General features: G+C 43.1%; 1 protein-coding gene across 6 annotated transcripts in view; it reads left to right on the top strand.

Moving 5' to 3' along the window:
- RNF24 (ring finger protein 24) overlaps window positions 1-18,173 on the top strand; it is a 101,541-nt gene that overhangs the window by 70,629 nt on the left and 12,739 nt on the right. For 4 of the 6 annotated variants that reach the window (XM_053257369.1, XM_053257370.1, XM_053257367.1 and 1 more), the window contains exons 2-4: window positions 4,532-4,681; window positions 14,540-14,582; window positions 16,528-16,569. In XM_053257369.1, the coding sequence (XP_053113344.1) occupies window positions 4,539-4,681; window positions 14,540-14,582; window positions 16,528-16,569 (228 nt within the window). In that variant the 5' untranslated portion in view covers window positions 4,532-4,538. The other 2 variants (XM_053257371.1, XM_053257368.1) reach the window with 2 other exon arrangements.

Here is an 18,173-nt window from a genome sequence, read left to right as displayed (position 1 = left end):
TTCGCCAGGCGTTTGCTCTTTAATTCTTTTTGAAATTGTTATTGGTATTTTTGTTGTTCTCCGCCTAGTCTTTGGAGGGGGTGGTATGTAAGAGACTTATAATAATTCTTTAGCAGCAGCCACAACAACCCTGGTAATGGTTCAGTCAAATCTGGCAGGATTGTGTTTGGGGTGGTGTGGAAACAAAAGGTGTGGCCGCAGCCAACGCACGTGGCAAGTTTCTGTGTGTGAATCTCTCTCCTCGTGGAGCAAAATGCCCTCCCACCTGGCGCCCACGACCTGTGCAACAGGCCCCAGAGAGAGGAAACGCAGCACCTTGGGCAGGCGGCCCGCTGGAGTTAAGCAGGCTTAGATAGGAGCTGAGGAGGGAGGAATGCTGCTGAAAACCTGCTGAGCAGCTGTGCAGCCCTCCGCTTGGGAGAGCCGTGTGAAAGTTGTAAAATCCCACTGTTAAGATGCTTGTAATTTTCCTTTGGCTCCGCCACATGGCTGGTGGAAATCTCCTCCTCCTCCCCCATCTGCAATTCATACGATAAGGAAACCACGCCTGGGAACAAAAGGGAAAGTGCTCTCTGCCTATAGGACCTTTCAAGCTGGCCAAACCAGGGATCGTTTCAGAGGCTTTGGCAGTCCTGGAGAGCAGGGAAGTTGACGCTTGCCGAAGGGAGTTTCTGCCGGAGGAGAGGCCGTTCCTTGCAACTTCGAGAACAAAGTTTCTCACCCTAGTGGGGATTTGTTTCTTTGCGCTTTGTAAGTTTTATTTATTTTTTGGTATTGACAGCCCTTTGCCATCGCCACCATGCCTCACAGCATGTAAGTCTGATTCTGCAGTGATTCTTTTCAATAGCCTCCTCTTTCATTCTCCACTCTTGCTTTCTTTCAAAGTGCTTGCATGGAAGTCTAGAAAGGAAAATGTTAAAAGAAGAAGCTCAGCTCACTGGCAGAGCACAGCTTCTTTGCATACAGACGGTCTCGGGTTCAGTTATTTCTCATTGCAAATGGGTTTGTTTTCTGTGCGTTTCAGTAATGCCTGGCTTGTCTCTGAATTTCTGAGTAGGGCATTGCTCCCTCAGGTGGGAAGGTAGACAAACCTGTTTTGCTTTTCTTTTTGATCTTGTCCCAGTCCTTCCCTCTCATTGTTGGTGCATTTTGCTTTAAAAACAAAACAAAGAACTGAATTTGCATTGCACTCATATGAGCATATGAAGTGGACCAATTGGTCCTTCTAGTCAGCATTGTCTGCTTTGATTGTGGCTACTCTTAAAGGTATTTTCCAAGCCCTGCTGCACGAGGTACTGTAGCCGAGGATCGAACCCTGGACCTTCTATAAGCAAAGCCTCTCCTCTGCTATTGACTCTCCCCAATAACAACACAGAGTGACTAACTGATACTAAGCTGGACCATGGGTCCATCTAACCCAGTGCTGTCTGCTGTAGCTAGGAGCAGCTCTTGAGAATCATGGGCAAAGGCCGCCCTGAGATCCCTTTAGCAGGAAATGCTAGCACTGAACCTAAGACTATACTTTCTGCATGCAAAATGTGTGCGTTGGACTACGGCACTTTATCACATGTATCTCCCATTGTGCTTTAAATAATGGAATACAGATGGGGCGAGCTGTGAAATATCCTGCATCCAGGCCTTTCCCTTGGAAGGGACCCCAAACGCTTGTTTCTTACGGTGCTGAAGGGCCATCTGTTGCTGGTTATTTTTAGATAAAAGTCTCTTGAGGCAGAAGTGCCCGACCAATTGTTCCTCTGGGCAGAAGGGATGTCCTAGGGCTGGGGTCCCCAGATGCTGTTAGACTAAACAAGTGCTATCATCCCCAGTCACAGTGGCCAAAGGCCATTGATGGAAGTTGTAGTCTATGCCTCTAGGAATGGGTTCTCAGATGTTGTTGGATCGCTGCCGAACTCTGGGTCAGAACGGAAACCTCTGTTCCTGGATTTCAGAAGTTTAGGTCAGCAAGAGGTGCCACTTCAGCCGGGGGTCCCCAGAAGTAGTTGGCCTACAACTCCCATCATCCCCAACCACAATGACTGTTGGCCATTTTGGCTGGGGATGATGGGAGCTGTAGTCCAGCAGCTGGGGACCCGACCCAAGTTTGAGAACCCCTGGCTTAAGTGATTTCTGCAGTGTGACAGCATTTCTTTGCATTTTTCTTTTGCTCACAAATAAGTGTACAATTGTTATCTAACTTGCCTGCTCCCATCTGTCTCATTAGTGGCATGGGGTGTGGAGGAGAGAGATCCAGTTCTTATAACTCCTGCTAGCTGGACTAAGAGGCACCTTTCATAGTGGCTCTCTTACATCTAACAGGTGGAGAGCAACTGCCCCTATCCAGCCCTAGCATGATGTCGCCTTTGTGTTTCTTTTTTGGATTGTCAGCCGCATAGGGACAGGGAGCCTTTTTTTTTTTAAATTATTTTGCCATGGAAACTGTTTTAAGAACTTCTTTGTTGAAAATTGGTATATGGATATCGAAGTTTCGCTGCCTGGTAGTTGAAGCAGGTTGTCATTATTTGCTGCTGGCAACTATTTGTAAGCCTGGTTTTGTGTTTTAGTTCCTAAAATGAAACTTGGGGGTGCTTTGCACTCTCTTCAAAGGGACTCTGGCCACCACGTGGGATCTCATTCCGCACAGCATGGGGGAACAGGGAGGAGTGAGTGAACAGCCGCCTTCTCCCGCAGCTGCTTGCAACTCTGTTAAGTAGCATTCCCTCCTACAATTGAGGATGGTTCAATAACCTCCTAAATTATATTAAAAAGTAAATGTTGTTGTGCTCCTTGGGCTCTCTTTCTGGTTTTGGCCCAAGATACTTGAAGGACTGCCTTCTCCTGTATGCACGTTAAGGTCATCTTCATATGATCTGAAACCGCTAGGTGAGGTCATCGGGAGATTTGGTTTAGGGTTTTATCAGTATGCTGATGACACCCAAATCTATTTTTCCTTATTATCATCATCATCATGGAATGGAATGGAATGGCATTCACTCCCTAAATGCCTGCCTACAGGCGGTAATGGGCTGGATTAGGGACAACAAATTGAAGCTGAATCCAGGCAAGATTGAGGTGCTTATTGTGGGGGATCCGGATGAGTTACATCTCCCTGTCCTGGATGGGGTTACACTCTCCCAGAAGGAACAGATATGCAGCTTGGGAGTGCTCTTGGATCCAGGCCTCACTCTGGTATCCCAGGTGGAAGCCATGGCCAGGAGCGCTTTCCATCAGCTTTGGTTAATTCAACAGCTGCCTCCATTCCTTAAAGAGAACGATCTCAAAACAGTGGTGCATCCGCTGGTAACCTCCAGGTTTGATTATTGCAATGCACTTGTATGTCGTTCGGAAACTTCAGTTGGTTCAAAATGCAGCAGACAAACTGATCTCTGGGGTATCCCGAAGAGACCATATTATGCTTGTTCTCAAACAGCTGCATTGGCTGCTGATATGTTTCTGAGCAAAATACAAAGTGCTGGTTATTACCTTTAAAGCCCTAAATGGCTTAGGTCCAGGTTACCTTAGAGAGCGCCTTCTTCTGTATGATCCCGTTGAGTTCATTTGGAGAGGTCCATCTCCAGTTATCACCAGTATGTCAGGTGGCGACTCAGAACCAGGTTTTTAAATTGCTTTTAAGTATTTTTAAATGGCTCTGAATTGTTTTAGATTTGTGTTTATACTATTTTAACCTGTTTGTTTTAAATGCTGTTCGTTGTAGTATTTTACTTGTTGTATACCACCCAGAACCTTTGGATGGGGCATTATAGAAATGTAATAAATAATAATAAAATAATAATAATACACCCTGCTCCAGGTATCCCACCATTGAGGATACAGTGGGTGGTTATTTGGGAGAGGGTCGGCATCATCATTGTAGCCCTAGGGATGCTTGCCTGCTCTGCATTCTTTCCCTGTTGGTGTTATATATATTTTATATTATATATATTTTTACATTTATATCCCGCTTTTCCTCTGAGGAGCTCATGGTTATGTTTATCCTCACAACAACCCTGCGAGGCAGCTTAGGCTAAGAGATACATGACTGGCCCAGAGTCACCCAGTGAGCTTCATGGCTGAATGGGGATTTGAACTCGGGTCTTCCTGGTCCTAATCCAACACAGAAGAACTATTCTTTTGGAGGGCATTTGACGCGTCCCAATTTTTGTAAGCCCTAGTCCAGGGGTAGACAACCTTGGCTCTCCAACTGTTGTTGAGCGATAATTTCCATCACTCCCAGCCACAAAATTTGGGCTGAGGATGATGAATGTTGTCATCCATCAACAGCTGGAGAGCCAGTGTTGCCTATCCCTGCTCTAGTTGCATCTTGCTCCTGTTGACATAACAAATATCCTTCTGGTTGTTTCCACTGCTTTTGTGGTGTGTGCCCTTTAATTTCAATAACTGTTTTTAGTCAGCTTTGGTGTTAGCCACTTTAAGGGTTCATTGAATTAAAAGGTGGGGTGTATAATGTCTTAATACATGTTTTCAGTAGAGTTCTCACCATTACCCTTTGTTCTTCTCCCTTGTTTCCTGGCAGACCATCCATGAGCTCAGATTTCCAGCATTACAGTTTCAGGATGCCAAACATTGGATTCCAGAATCTGCCTCTCAACATATACATTGTGGTCTTTGGCACTGCCATTTTTGTGTTCATCCTTAGTTTACTCTTCTGCTGCTACCTAATCAGGTAAGAACCCCTCTTCTTCCTACCTGAAGCAAACCCAGGTCTGGGCTGGGTTGATTCACGCAATTGTTTTTTCTCCTCCACCGCAAGATGGCTTTTGCAGTCAGTGTGTGGATGATCTTGTACACATGTTCAGATTCGTGACCCAATACAAGTCTATGCCCTGCCTTTGAGCTTCCTGCAGTTGGATGCAGAATGTTGGGCCAGATGGACCCTTGGTCTCACATTTTCTTAAGGGGCTGGCAAGCTTCATAAATTAAGGGTTTGTCTCTGTCCCTTTTTGTTTCCGTTTCCCACACACTTGCTCTTCTTAGGACTGCGGGTGCTGTACTTTCCTGTCATATTTAGAAACAAAAATAATAATGTAAATTATGTATGCAGATGCTAATGCAGCTTTTGCATCAACATCCCCCAATAACTTTTCTGGAGTGTGAAGACTACATGGAGAGAGAGGACCTCACACATTTTCTTGGCCAAGGTATTGCAAAATTAAGAGGGGAAGTGCACAGAAGAAATGAAGTGTTCATTTGTGGAAAGGGGATGTGTACATGTCTGTACACATGTATGTGCTTTTGTGTGGATGACTGTATCTGTGTTTGTTTTAAAAGTGGACCTGGGTGCAGGGCTTCCTCAAATGCATGAGCACAGATAGGAAATATACTACTGTGCATGCACTAATGTGAATAACTGTACATCTGTACCCTGTACACAGATGGTAGGTGCATTGAACATAGAGATCATCCAGAGATGATCCAAGTCTCCTATAGTAGTATATTTGAATTACAGATTGTATCCAGGTAAAACTCTACAGGTTTGTCCATACATACTCTCACCAAATATAAAAGTTAAATATGAAAAAGCTAAAATTGTATGTATGCAGACAAATATATAATACTCAAATAAAACTCTCATATGATAATAAAGATAAAATTACCAGTATCTAATAACCATTCTCAGAAAAGGAGACAACATCAAGAATAGCTTCCAAGATTTTAGGTCAGTCCAACTGCCTTATAATGTCCCAAGGGGGAAATGTAGAAGCGCTTTATCCAGACAGAAAAAAGTCTCTAAGTGGCTCAGCTGTCTTGTGATGTCTCATATGGAAAATCACTTTGGTCCAACCAAACACATTTCAACCCAGTGCAGGTCATCTTCAATGGCATTAATCAGGATATGATTGCATATCCTTGATAAGTAACTGTCCTCATGATTTTACTGGAAAGGATTTTGTTCCTGACACACACAGTCACACACACACACACACACACACACACACACACAAACTGTTTACTGTGTGCTGCTCTCCATGGAAGTCCATGAATAGGGCTTGAGAGTTACAGCTGATTGCATTAGCCTTTCACAGTTTGCATTTCGATCCCTGGTTTCTGTTCTGTTTTGACACTTGAGAAATTGTTTTAACCCACCCCACCCCCAACCCCATTTTTGAAGCAGAATGATTCATCTAGATTCCTTCTTTGTTGTTTTGAAAGATTAGATCTACCCAGAGCAGGTGCAGTAACTACTTTGGTGTTCAAAGTAGTGATCTTAGGTTGCCTTGTTCAGAAAAGCAATTCCATTGTACCGATGTTGCATTTTTAAGTAGATGGGTCTTTTTTTCTCTCCTCCTCCTTCTCCTCTGCCACCTCCTCCTCCTCCTCCTCTTTTTGCTTTCTCCAATGTATGGGAGTGGTGGTGGTTTTCATTTGATTTCTTTTTATGTGGCCTTTTTAGAAGGCTACCAGTTGGTCCACAAACAACCTCTGTGTGTTGGTTTCACATGTGGCATCTATCCCTCCAGTGAATGGCACTCCTATTTTGTGCTTAAAACAGTGGTTCTCAAATGTGGTTCCCCAGATGTTCATGGACTACAACTCCCATCATCCTCAGACTTTGGCCATTGTGACTGGGGCTGATGGGAGTTGTAGTCCAACAACATCTGGGGACCCAAGTTTGAGAACCCTAGTTTAAGAAATTGTTGGTATCTTTCCTTCCATCCCTCGTGTGCTGTTATACACAAAATGCTCACTCAGCAGCACAGTCTAGAAGTGCATGAAGCAGCCTTGACCTGTGAATCTGAATTAAGTGGGGGAGAGCACTTAATTAATTTAATTTAATTTAATTTAATTTAATTAATTAAACTTAAACGTCTGTAAGACGTATCCTGCTTGGAAAGTGTCAATATTTTAAAAGGGAGGCTTTTTTTATTTTTAAGCAGGGAAATGGCTTGAAGAAATCCCTTGGTCATTCACTCTCATGAACTATGTAGTAGATAGAACACAGTGATTTCATGACAAAACACTTTACTCTTCAGTCACCTATGAATCAATTATTATTTTTCACATGTGCTTAAGTACTACATCATTTGAGATTTTTGTTATTTTTTGTGCATTTGAGACATTCAATCCCATGAAGATAGCAATTCCTCTAAAAGCGATTAAACTAAAATAACAATTAATGCAAATAATCTGTGGATTTAAGATGGCCTTGTCTCTGCCATGAAAAACCATCTAGAGCCAGATTCTCTTGCAACCGTTCTGGAAAATGTTCAGTGTGGCAAGTCTCCAGTGGAAAGGAATTCCATGACTGTCGGACAGCTAACACATATCTATAAATGTGCCCCTGTGGTCTAGACATAGCACATAGAGATTATGCTCGGAAAACAGTAGTGGAGTTACTTCTAACTAGCTTTCACAATATATAATTGTTCTATTGTCTCCCTCTTAAATTGCACTTTTCTGATCACAGATTTGGTGCAGCTGGTCACTGGAATTTTTAGAATTCCAGTAAAAAGTTATGCTTCCATTGGAGTATGGATTGATATTTATTAGCAAGGGTTGTACCAAAATCAAAACAGATTGCACTTTATTTCTATGGAAAGTAATAAGCGTGGGAGAGAGTAGATGTAATAATATAAATATTCATAGTTTTTAATACAAAAGGCATTCAAACAATGGAGCTGTTGATGTCCCTCTGGAGAATCCTGCTGCAGCTACTTCTGTTGTGTTCATTCTTGGTCATCCACATTCCAAGGAACTTGTAGCATCAGAAATTCATTGTAAGGTTCCACGACTATAAACTCACTCAGGACAGGAAGGAAGCAGTTCTGTGTCACCCTTGGAAAGGACACATCTGGCTTAGGAATTCCAAGGGGAAATGACACCCGGTTCTCCCAAAAGAGGGTGGGGCTGAAGCAGTTCCTGAGTTCTACACACATCATGCTGTGAGGTCACGCCATGACACACTGGCTGGGCCCCATGCCAAAAAGGTTTTGTGCTGTAGCCTTAGATATTGTGGATCACAAAGATGGTGGAGTTTAGTGGGGGAAATAAATGAAGGCCGGTGAAGGCATCGTGCAGCCTTCAGCTAGGAAGCAGCCTACTATAGCAATAGCAATAGCACTTACATTTATATACCGCTCTATAGCTGGAGCTCTCTAAGCGGTTTACAATGATTTAGCATATTGCCCCCAACATTCTGGGTACTCATTATGTTAGATGAATGAAGGTTTTTATTATTATTAACATCTTCTTCTTCTTCTTCTTTTAAAATTGTATATTATGCTTTTCAACTTTAAAAAATGGTTCTGAAAGCTACTGTATTTAAATATCAAAAGGTATGAGAAAACGGTTTCCTGTCTCCAAAAGACTCTCAGTCTTAAACACACACAATAGACAATACCAGCAACAGCCACTGGAGAGATGCTGTTGAATAGAGACAGTTGCTCTCTTCCTGCTAAATCTAAGAAGGCCACCACTCTACAAGGTTTCTCTTTACATATGCCACATAATGGTGTGCAGGGAAATGAGCCACATAATGGCGGGAAATGAGCCACATAATGGCGTGCAGGGAAATGACTTGACTAGCAAGCAAGAGGTTGCCGGTTCGAATCCCTGCTGTTATGTTTCCCAGACTATGGAGAACATCTATATCAGGCAGCAGCGATATAGGAAGATGCTGAAAGGCATCATCTCATACTGCACGGGAGACTGCAATGGTCAACCCCTCCTGTATTCTACCAAAGACAAGCACAGGGCTCTGTGGTTGCCAGGAGTCAAAACCAACCCGACGGCACACTTTACCTTTATGATGCTGCAGGTTAGCGTAGGGCAAAATGTTTATGGGCTTATCCTCTTGATATAGGATTAAAAAGAGGAGAGAGACACTTTAAAGGGCATTTCTGCACTGTACAAATATACTGGGTTTTATACCACTTTAAGTGCTGTGGCTTCCAGGAATTATAATTGGTAAGGTTGCTAAGAATTACCTGCTAAGGATATTATTTATTTATTTATTTATTTATTGAATTTATATACCGCCTAATATATAGAAATCTCTAGGCAGGGTTCAGAATTAAAACATAATATAAAGTATAAGACATTAAAAATTCATTTAAAAAAGATCAAAAGCATAATAAATAAAAACACATTACAATTTTTAAAATTTAAGAATATTAAGGATTGTTCCCAGGAGAGAGACCCTGACTGCTTAACCAGCTTGCATCTCTAATGTAGACAAACCCATAGTTTAGTTGGATTCAGCGCCTGATGCAGGACAACTGATGGGAAAGCCTCTGAGATCAGGGAATCTCAATGTTGGGTCTCCAGATGTTATTGGACTTCAACTCCCATAATCCCCCGCCCCTGTGGCCTTTGGTTGGGGATTATGGGAGTTGAAGTCCAATAACATCTGGGGACCCAACGTTGAGAATCTCTGCTCTAGATCATAAAGCCTTCCAGACATATCTCCAGAAGTGCTGCTTGCCAGGGGGGGAAAGCACACTTCTTATTTATTTATTTTATTTATTGTTAAATTTATATACCGCCTTTCATTAAAATAATCACAAGGCAGTTCACATAGAAAAAGTTTTAAAAGACTATTAAAATTACACAATTGAAATATGCTAAAAATATAAAAACAGATCTAATTAAAAAAATTTAAATACATACATAAAAATAACATACAATATACAAAGAAGCAGCAATGGAGACAATCACATAAAAGCCTGAGTAAAAAGCCAAGTCTTCACATGTTTTCTAAAAGCCATGATGGAGACCGAGGAGCAAATAGCCACTGGGAGAGCATTCCAACGTCTGGGTGCAGCAACAGAGAAGGCCCCATCCTGCCCTGTCCCTGTCCCATTTCTTTGACAAATAGAAATTTTCTGAGAACAGGGCGGATGTCATAGTTTGCCCTTAGAACTATTCATAAGTCTAATAAGTGGCCTTATTTTAGAAACTTCATCATCTAATTGTGTCCATTTAATAGCCCATGCTTTCAAGGTTGATGTTGCACAGGAGATTCTAGAAGGTATGCAGAAGTTACTGGACCAGACCAGGACTCCATGTCTCAATGCATTGGAGCTCACTTTAAGGTGGCCATGTTCTCTTATGTTAGGTTCATTTGACCTAGGTTTCTCTGCAGGATGACTGAACTTGAAGTGCTTTGAGGCGTTAGATCCCTCTCTCCGAAAAGGGGGAAATGCGTGAAGGGGGAAATATTTTAATCTTCAGACTGTTTCTTTCATTTCTCCACCATGATAACCAGGCACTGCTACAGTTTGAAGACATTCTCATTTTGCATCGGATATCTCTTGCTGAAGCTCAGCCAACTGCACATTAGAACATAGAGCTGTTTAGAGAGCTGATTTCTTTCTAATTTAAACCATGTTCAGACTAAACAAGTCATTCATTGTTCGTTTTGCAAAGCTAAAGATGCAATATCTCTTCGCCCCACATGGTACGTTGATGTAATTTCCCTTTCACTGTTAATCAAGTTCTTCGGCAGATGTGCTGCTATTGCACTGAGGTCTGACTCCTTCCACAAAGATGGCATTCTCTTCGTTCACACAGAAAAGAGTGTGTCTGGTTTAAAATACTACAGAGGTCTTCATTCCAAAGTGTGTAGTAGGCTTGTTCAGTAGCATTTTCCTTCATGGATTGTGAATAGGTTTGCATCAGCCTTCTTGGACATTCAAGAAAAGGTGCATTGTACAGTCTGCTCAGGACTGTACCACCTTGAAGGGTATATCAGAGATTACTAACTGATCCCTGCTAACTGAGCAAAGAGGCACCTATTTTAAAGTGGTGACTTCCTTTATTGAGCAGGAGGAGAGCAACTGGCCCTATCCATCCCCAGCACAGCATCCCTCCAGTGGCTGCTGTTGATGTCTACCTTATGTTTCTTTTTCAGATTGTGAGCCCTTTGGGGACAAGGAGCTTGCTTGCTTATTTATTTATTTATTTATATGTAAACTGCTTTGAGAACTTTTGTTGAAAAGTGGTATATAAATATTCCTCAGATAGATAGATAGATGTGTGTGTGTATGTGTGTGTACACACGCTTGTGTTGCAGTCTCCCTGTGGTTTTCTTTGGTAGAATACAGGAGGGGTTTACCATTGCCTCCTCCCGCGCAGTATGAGATGATGCCTTTCAGCATCTTCCTATATCGCTGCTGCCTGATATAGTAGCATTGGGGATTCGAACTGGCAACCTTTTGCTTGTTGTTTTTTTTAAAATTTACATTTTATATCCCGCTCTTCCTCCAAGGAGCCCAGAGCGGTGTACTACATACTTAGGTTTCTCCTCGCAACAACCCTGTGAAGTAGGTTAGGCTGAGAGAGAAGTGACTGGCTCAGAGTCACCCATCAAGGATCATGGCTGAATGGGGATTGGAACTCGGGTCTCCCCAGTCCTAGTCCAGCACTCTAACCACTACACCACGCTGGCTTGTTAATCAAGCATTTCTCTGCTGCACCACTTAAGGTGACCTTGCTTACATACAGAATATATGGAAGCAGATTCTGGCATGGGTGATCTCCCCTGTGTACCTTCTGAGGTCTGTCCCACCACCAAAAGTTTACCTAGGTACATAGGAACATAGGAAGCTGCCATATGCAGAGTCAGACCATTGGTCTATCTAACTCAGTATTGTCTTCACAGACTGGCAGCGGCTTCTCCGAGGTTGCAGGCAGGAGTCTCTCTCAGCCCTATCTTGGAGATGCTGCCAGGGAGGGAACTTGGAACCTCCTGCTCTTCCCAGAGTGGCTCCATCCCCTGAGGGGAAGATCTTCCAGTGCTCACACATCAAGTCTCCCATTCAGATGCAAGCAGGGCAGACCCTGCTTAGCTAGGGGGACAAGTCATGCTTGCTACCACAAGGCCAGCTCTCCTCTCCGTGCACCTCTGCCCACCAGGAGGAGATGTCCAACAACATCTGCAGACCCAAGGTTGGGTACCCCTCCTCTCAACCCTTTTTTTAGTCTCGTGCTGTCAGTGCTAGCTGGCAGGGCTCTCTAGGGGCTCTGGTAAAACCTTCCCCAGCCCTCCTCCTCTAACTGGAGGTGCTGTTGGGATTGTTCATCCTTTAACTGCCATGTTAAAGCATCATATCCATGTTATGTTTTGACAGGTAAAAACGTCTGCCTGCCTGCGTAGGAAGTACAGATTGCCTGCAAGTGGTGCCCGGGGGGAAGGGTGTGTGTGTGTGTGTGTGTGTGTGTGTGTGTGTGTGTGTGTGTGTGTGTGTGTATAATGCAGCACCCTTTTTCTGTTGAAGCTGCAGCGGGAATCCTTCTCAGAGTCTTAACAGGGAAGACTATCTCTGGGGGGGAAACTTGAGAGTCAGTCCACCACCCAGCAGGGAATTCCAGGACCTCACATTATTTGTGGACGCTCCTGACTTGGGGAGTTACACACACACACACACACACACACACACACACACACACACACACACACACACTCATGGCCTCCTCTAGTCTCTTAGTTTGCAGCTTCTACCCCAGGCTCTGGGTGGGTAAAGGGGGTATGAGAATATGGATTTCCCTTACCTGGAATAAAAATACTGGCTGACCACCAGACTGAGCTACTCCTGAGTAGTCCTGCTGAAATTAAGTAGTCGTTTAAACTACTCCGTGAGTAGTACTATTCACTAAGTTAGCCTGGATGGCAACCACTGAATTTAACTCCTCTAACTGGGTTAGCATCCTGCCTGCCCAGTTATGAGAAAGAACTACTACTACTACTACTACTATTACTATTTATATCCTGCTTCTCAACAGAAGTTCTCAAAGCGGTTTACATAGAAAATTAAAGTAAATAAATAAGATAGTTCCCTTGACCCCAAAGGGCTCACAGTCTAAAAAGAAACATAAGGTGGACGCCAGCAACAGCCACCCAAGGGATGTTGTACTGTGGTTAGATAGAATCAATTGCTCTCCCACTACTAAACATAAGAGAATCGCCACTTTAAAAAGCACCTCTTTGCTCCGTTAGCAGGGGATAACTCATAGAATGTTCACAGGTTTTTAAATAGCAGAAGGTATTTTTATAGCCAAACGGGTCCATGGCCTTTAAAAGGGTACATTGGGTTTTCAAAAATCTTGCCTGCTCAAGAGCCAGTGACTCAAAGGGCAGAACAAATAATAGCAGCGTTTTTAGAAAAGGAAAGAAAAAGCCTAGGGGCTGCTTTGCATGGTGATCAAGAAAGGACTCATTTCCATCCTGGGACTGGGGTGTAGCCTGCTGAGACAGAGATACTGCACCTTTAAACAGTGGCAGTACCAGAAACAAATGAGAAGGAGAGGCACAGGAGGGGCCAAATGCATTTCCGGGTGGGTGAGCTGCCCCCCAAGTGTTAGATTACTGAAACAGAAGGCGGAGGGCAAACTCAGCTCCCGAGGATGCTTGTAACTCTTCCCCTGCCCCACGGAGCCTCTCTTGCAAACAGCCAGATTTTGACTAGGTTTTTTCTTCTAGACTAGAGTATGCTGCCTGTTTTACAGATTTCTGTCTTTGAACTCAGAGAGGTTAAGGGTACAATTAATGGAGGTAAATCTATAACAAATGTTGTCCCCCCACCCCCCGCCCCGCTCTACATCTTCTTACCATTAGTAATTCGCAAATGTTCGTTTTCCTACCTACCGTAACTTCCAGTTGGAATAAAAGCGAAACCATTAGGACGGATGTTGTGATATCCTTCGAAAGTAAGGTTTGCAGCAGCCAATGTAGTATTTTGGCTGTTAAAAGCAATCTGCTGGGAATGGCTTTGCCACCCTACTGAAGACTTTGGCAAGCATCTTTTTAGTGACCAAAGGGATAGCCGGTCCTTAGTTATAAAGCATTTTAAAAGCCAAGATATAGACAATTATTATATACTATATACTAATATATACTATATTATATATACTATATTATATATTATAGACATATATTCTTGCAGTGTTTTGTAAAGTGTCATGGTGGTGACTCCTTGGAAACTGGGTACTGCTTTATTAAATGTCGTCCCCCCCCCCCTTCCTGTCACAAACAATGCAAGAGCTTGTTGTCTAATTGTACTGAAAATAAGGCCCAATTTGTGCAAAACAACCAATCCTGTGATAAAACTCTTCCTGGACTATACTCCTGTGATAAAATGTTTCCTGTGATAAAACAATTGATAAAATTGTATCAATCCTGTGATAAACTGTTTCCTGGACTATACTACCTTAGAATGTTGGGGAGAGTTGCATATTCAAATGCTCCTCGGGGGGGGGGGGCAACAATCCTTGTAGTCGGAAAGCCAGCATGTCAAGGAGAAGGTCTAAACTGGAATGTTTCTTCCTAGCATCTAATTTTCTATGTGCAAGGAGGCTTTTAAAACAATGGGGGAAACATTCAATGTTGCCATTCCCCCACCTTCAGTTTGAAATGGTACAATGCAGGAACATTTCACCATGTCGTCGGCTGTCTGAGTAGACCAGGTCTAAGAGCTGCTTGCTGGTGTATCATCTTCCCTGGGGTGTTGTTTCTGGAGTGTGGCTTTCTTTGGCGGTATTGTTTTGTTCATGTCTACCTCCTTCATATTTTGTTCTTGGCTTTTAGGCTCCGACATCAAGCCCATAAAGAGCTCTACGCCTACAAACAGGTGAGTCGTGCCTGCCTCTCTCCCTATTTTTAGGTTTGTTCCCGACACTTTAAATAGGACTGAGAAGACATCTTGGGACTTGCAGGCTGGAGAGACAAGCGCACACACCATGGTGTGGAGCGCATGCTTCCCATGTGGAAAGTCCAAGGTTTGAATCCTGTTTAAAGGATGGTGGAGCAGAGCTCAGATAGCACAGCTGGGAAAGACACTCTCCCTTAGCGTTTTTGGAGCTGCTGTCAGTCAGAACAGATGACAGTGGCCTAGATCAGGATTTCCCAACCGTGAGTCCCCAGAGGTTGTTGGATTACAACTCCCATCATCTCCAGCTTTTGGCTGTTTTGGCTGGGGAAGATGGGAGTTGTAATCCAACAACACCTGGGGACCCAAGGTTGGAAACCTGCAGCCTAGATGCTGGACCAGTTCTCCAGCTGTACAAGGCAGCTTCATATCTTTTCCTTGATTAGCAGAGCAATGGATGTTTGCCCATTCCTGTGATGATATAGCCAATGCCAGGCAACGTAACTTGTGTGCTTTGCCTCTCTTGCAGAGTCCCTCAGAAGCCACTCCATGCACTGAACAAGTCTTAGGTTTTATAGATCAGATATGTTTTGGACCAGTGTTCCCCCATAGCAAGGATTCCCAGATGTAGTTGAGTACAACCACTCCTATCATCCAGTGGCCTTTGCAGTTGTGGCCCCTCGGCTCTGGAATGCCCTCCCTGAAGAGCTTCGCCATGCTCCCTTCTGTAGGGGTTGGGTTTTTTAAAAAAAATTAAAGCCTGCTTGTTCAGAGAGGCTTTTTAATGTGTTTTATTACAGCCTGGTGAGTGTTTAATATTAATCGGATTTGTTTTGATTGTTTTTATTCTACATTGTGTTAAATTTTCTATTACTTTTACTGTTGTGAGCCACCCTGAGCAGTATTGTACCAGAGGGATGGATATAAATGTTGTTGTTGTTGTTGTTGTTTACACAGTCAGACAGGTGTTATTGATTGGTTTGTTTTATCCAGACATCGAGTCCTTCCCAAGGACCTGGGATGGCTGAATTTTATTATCAATGTTGTTGCTGTTATTATTATAGATATTATATTATAGATTTATTATTAGTATTATTAATGAATAATAATAATAATAATTAATATCTATGTCAATTATTTTGACTTGTTTTTCTTCTCGACTACAGTTATATCTGGTGCATTGTGTGGCAGATGTTCGTTTGCTTGTAGTCGAAAGTCCCATAATATTTTTGCATCTTCATTTTCTACAACTTTTCAGAACAGAAGAAAGAGAAACAATAACAAAATACAAAGATCTACAAATTGAAATTGAAAGGCTATGGCAGAAGAAGACCAAAATAATCCTAGTAGTAACTGGCGCCCTAGGTGCAATTCCAAAAGACCTTGAAGAGCACCTCAACACCATAGGGGCCACAGAAATCACCATCAGCCAATTACAGAAAGCAGCTTTACTGGGAACAGCCTACATTTTGCAATGATACCTATAATAACAACAACAATATTGATAATAAAATTCAGGCATCCCAGGTCCTTGGGAAGGACTCGATCTCTGGATAAAACAAACCAGTCAATAACACCTGTCTGACTGTGTAAGCAAGAAATAATAATTAGTAATGGGAATTGTAGTCAACATCAACATCATCTGGGAATCCCTGTTACAGGAAATGTGGGTCTGGACCCCTTTTAGCCAAGCTTTTGGGCTCCTTTTAGCCTGCCCAGTGCTAACATTATAATACAGTCATGCTGTCGCTATCTGAAGCTGTTTTGAAATGGCTGTGGCCCGAGGCTTTTGAGCAAAGGTGTAAGCTCTGTTTTTCTCCAGCCTCCTGCTTCTTGCCAAAAGTCAAGCTGTGTGTATGTATTTGTAATTCAGTTTTCTGCACTGGTATAGTCCCACTCCTGTTCACTTGTGTTTCTTTCCTTACAGGTTATTCTAAAGGAAAAAGTCAAAGAACTCAACTTACACGAGGTAAGGCAGCTGTTTCCTCCAACAGTGGGCAAAATACCCACCCACCCCATTATTTGTGTAGAGTTTGCAAGCTTCCAGCACCGCAGTATCATTAAGGAAGAAGTTCATTTGTTATAGCTTTTCAGAAATGATCATCTATATGTAGGCTTGCATCAAAAATGGGGATAGGGAGATCTAGAGACTCTTCCCTTGGCTTTTAAATTTGCTTGTCCTCCCCTCTGATCACGTGAGTATTACTTGAGCTCAGAACCGAAGCAAAGAAGAATAAAAACCAAACCGAGACAAAGATGGCTTGGACCCCGGGTACCTTAGGGACCACCTGCACCCAGCTGAATCTGCCCACCTGACTAGATCAGCTGAGAGCGCATTGCTCCATGTACCGACACCTGCTGAGACCAGTTTGTCGAGCACATGGGACAGGGCCTTCTCAGTTGTTGCCCCCAGGCTGTGGAACCTGCTCTCTATTGGGACCCACATGGGTCCCTCTCTCCCAGCCTTTAGGAGGAAAGTGAAAACTGCCCCTTTTTATCCAGGCTTTTGGCTAATGAGCTATCCTTTGCTCTATTTACTTATTTATCCTATTTCTGTACTGCCGGACATGTGCATCCCTAGGTGGTGTACATAAGTTAAAATACAACAGATATTAAAACAAGATAAAATGCTTAAAACAACTATGATATAAAACCAATTAAAATTAACTAAAAGCCTGAGAAAACAGGTGCACTTTAACAGCCAGAGATGGAGAACCTCTGGTTTTAACAGGGAGTGCATTCCAGAGCAGCCACAGAGAGATGACCTGGTCCCAAGAAGCCACCAAATGAGCCGGTGGTAGCCATAACCGGATTTCCCCAGATGATCTTAATAGGCGGGAGGGTTCATGACCCAAGCTGTTCAGGGCTTTATAGGTAATAACCAGCACTTTGCATTTCACTCAGAAATATATTGGCAGCCAGTGCAGTTCTTTTAAGATCTGTGTTATATGGTCTCTTCTGGTTATCCCGGAGACCAGCGTGGCTGCCGCATTCAGCACCAACGGTAGTTTCTGGGCCACATACAAAGGCAGCCCCACATAGAGTGCATTACAGTAGTCAAGCCTGGAGGTTACCAGCATATGTACCACTGTTTTAAGCTAGTTTTAGAGCACACTATGTTATGGGGTGGCTAACAAACAAACAAATAAATAAAGTTTTCCTCCAGAGATGGGCATAGCTGACATATCAGCCAAAGCTGGTAAAAAGCACCCCTGGCCATTACCTCAGCCTGAGAAACCAGAGAGAGTTTTGGATCCAGGAGCACTCCCAAGCGACATACTTCTCAAGTTTTTAGTTGTACTTGTTCTGTGTTTGTTTTGATTGGATTCTTTTTCTCTTGCTGCTAACCGCCTTGGGATCTTAGGATGAATGTATATCAGTATATATAAATAAATGAAGAATCCTTTCTGAATGTCTGGTGCTCTAATACGAAATGGAGGATCAGTATTGGCTAAAGATCACCATAATAGCAAAGACAAAAACAGAATTCCTTACTAGACTGCTTGGAACGGATGCTTAGCTCTCAAACTCCTATGCACACTACTCAGGAATTCCCCTTGAGATGGATTGCCT

This window comes from Hemicordylus capensis, chromosome 5, assembly GCF_027244095.1.
Source record: "Hemicordylus capensis ecotype Gifberg chromosome 5, rHemCap1.1.pri, whole genome shotgun sequence".
In the NCBI taxonomy this organism is placed as follows: Eukaryota; Metazoa; Chordata; class Lepidosauria; order Squamata; family Cordylidae; genus Hemicordylus; species Hemicordylus capensis.
The sequence above is the reverse complement of the archived record's forward strand: the minus strand, read 5'-3'. Positions and strand labels throughout refer to the sequence as shown.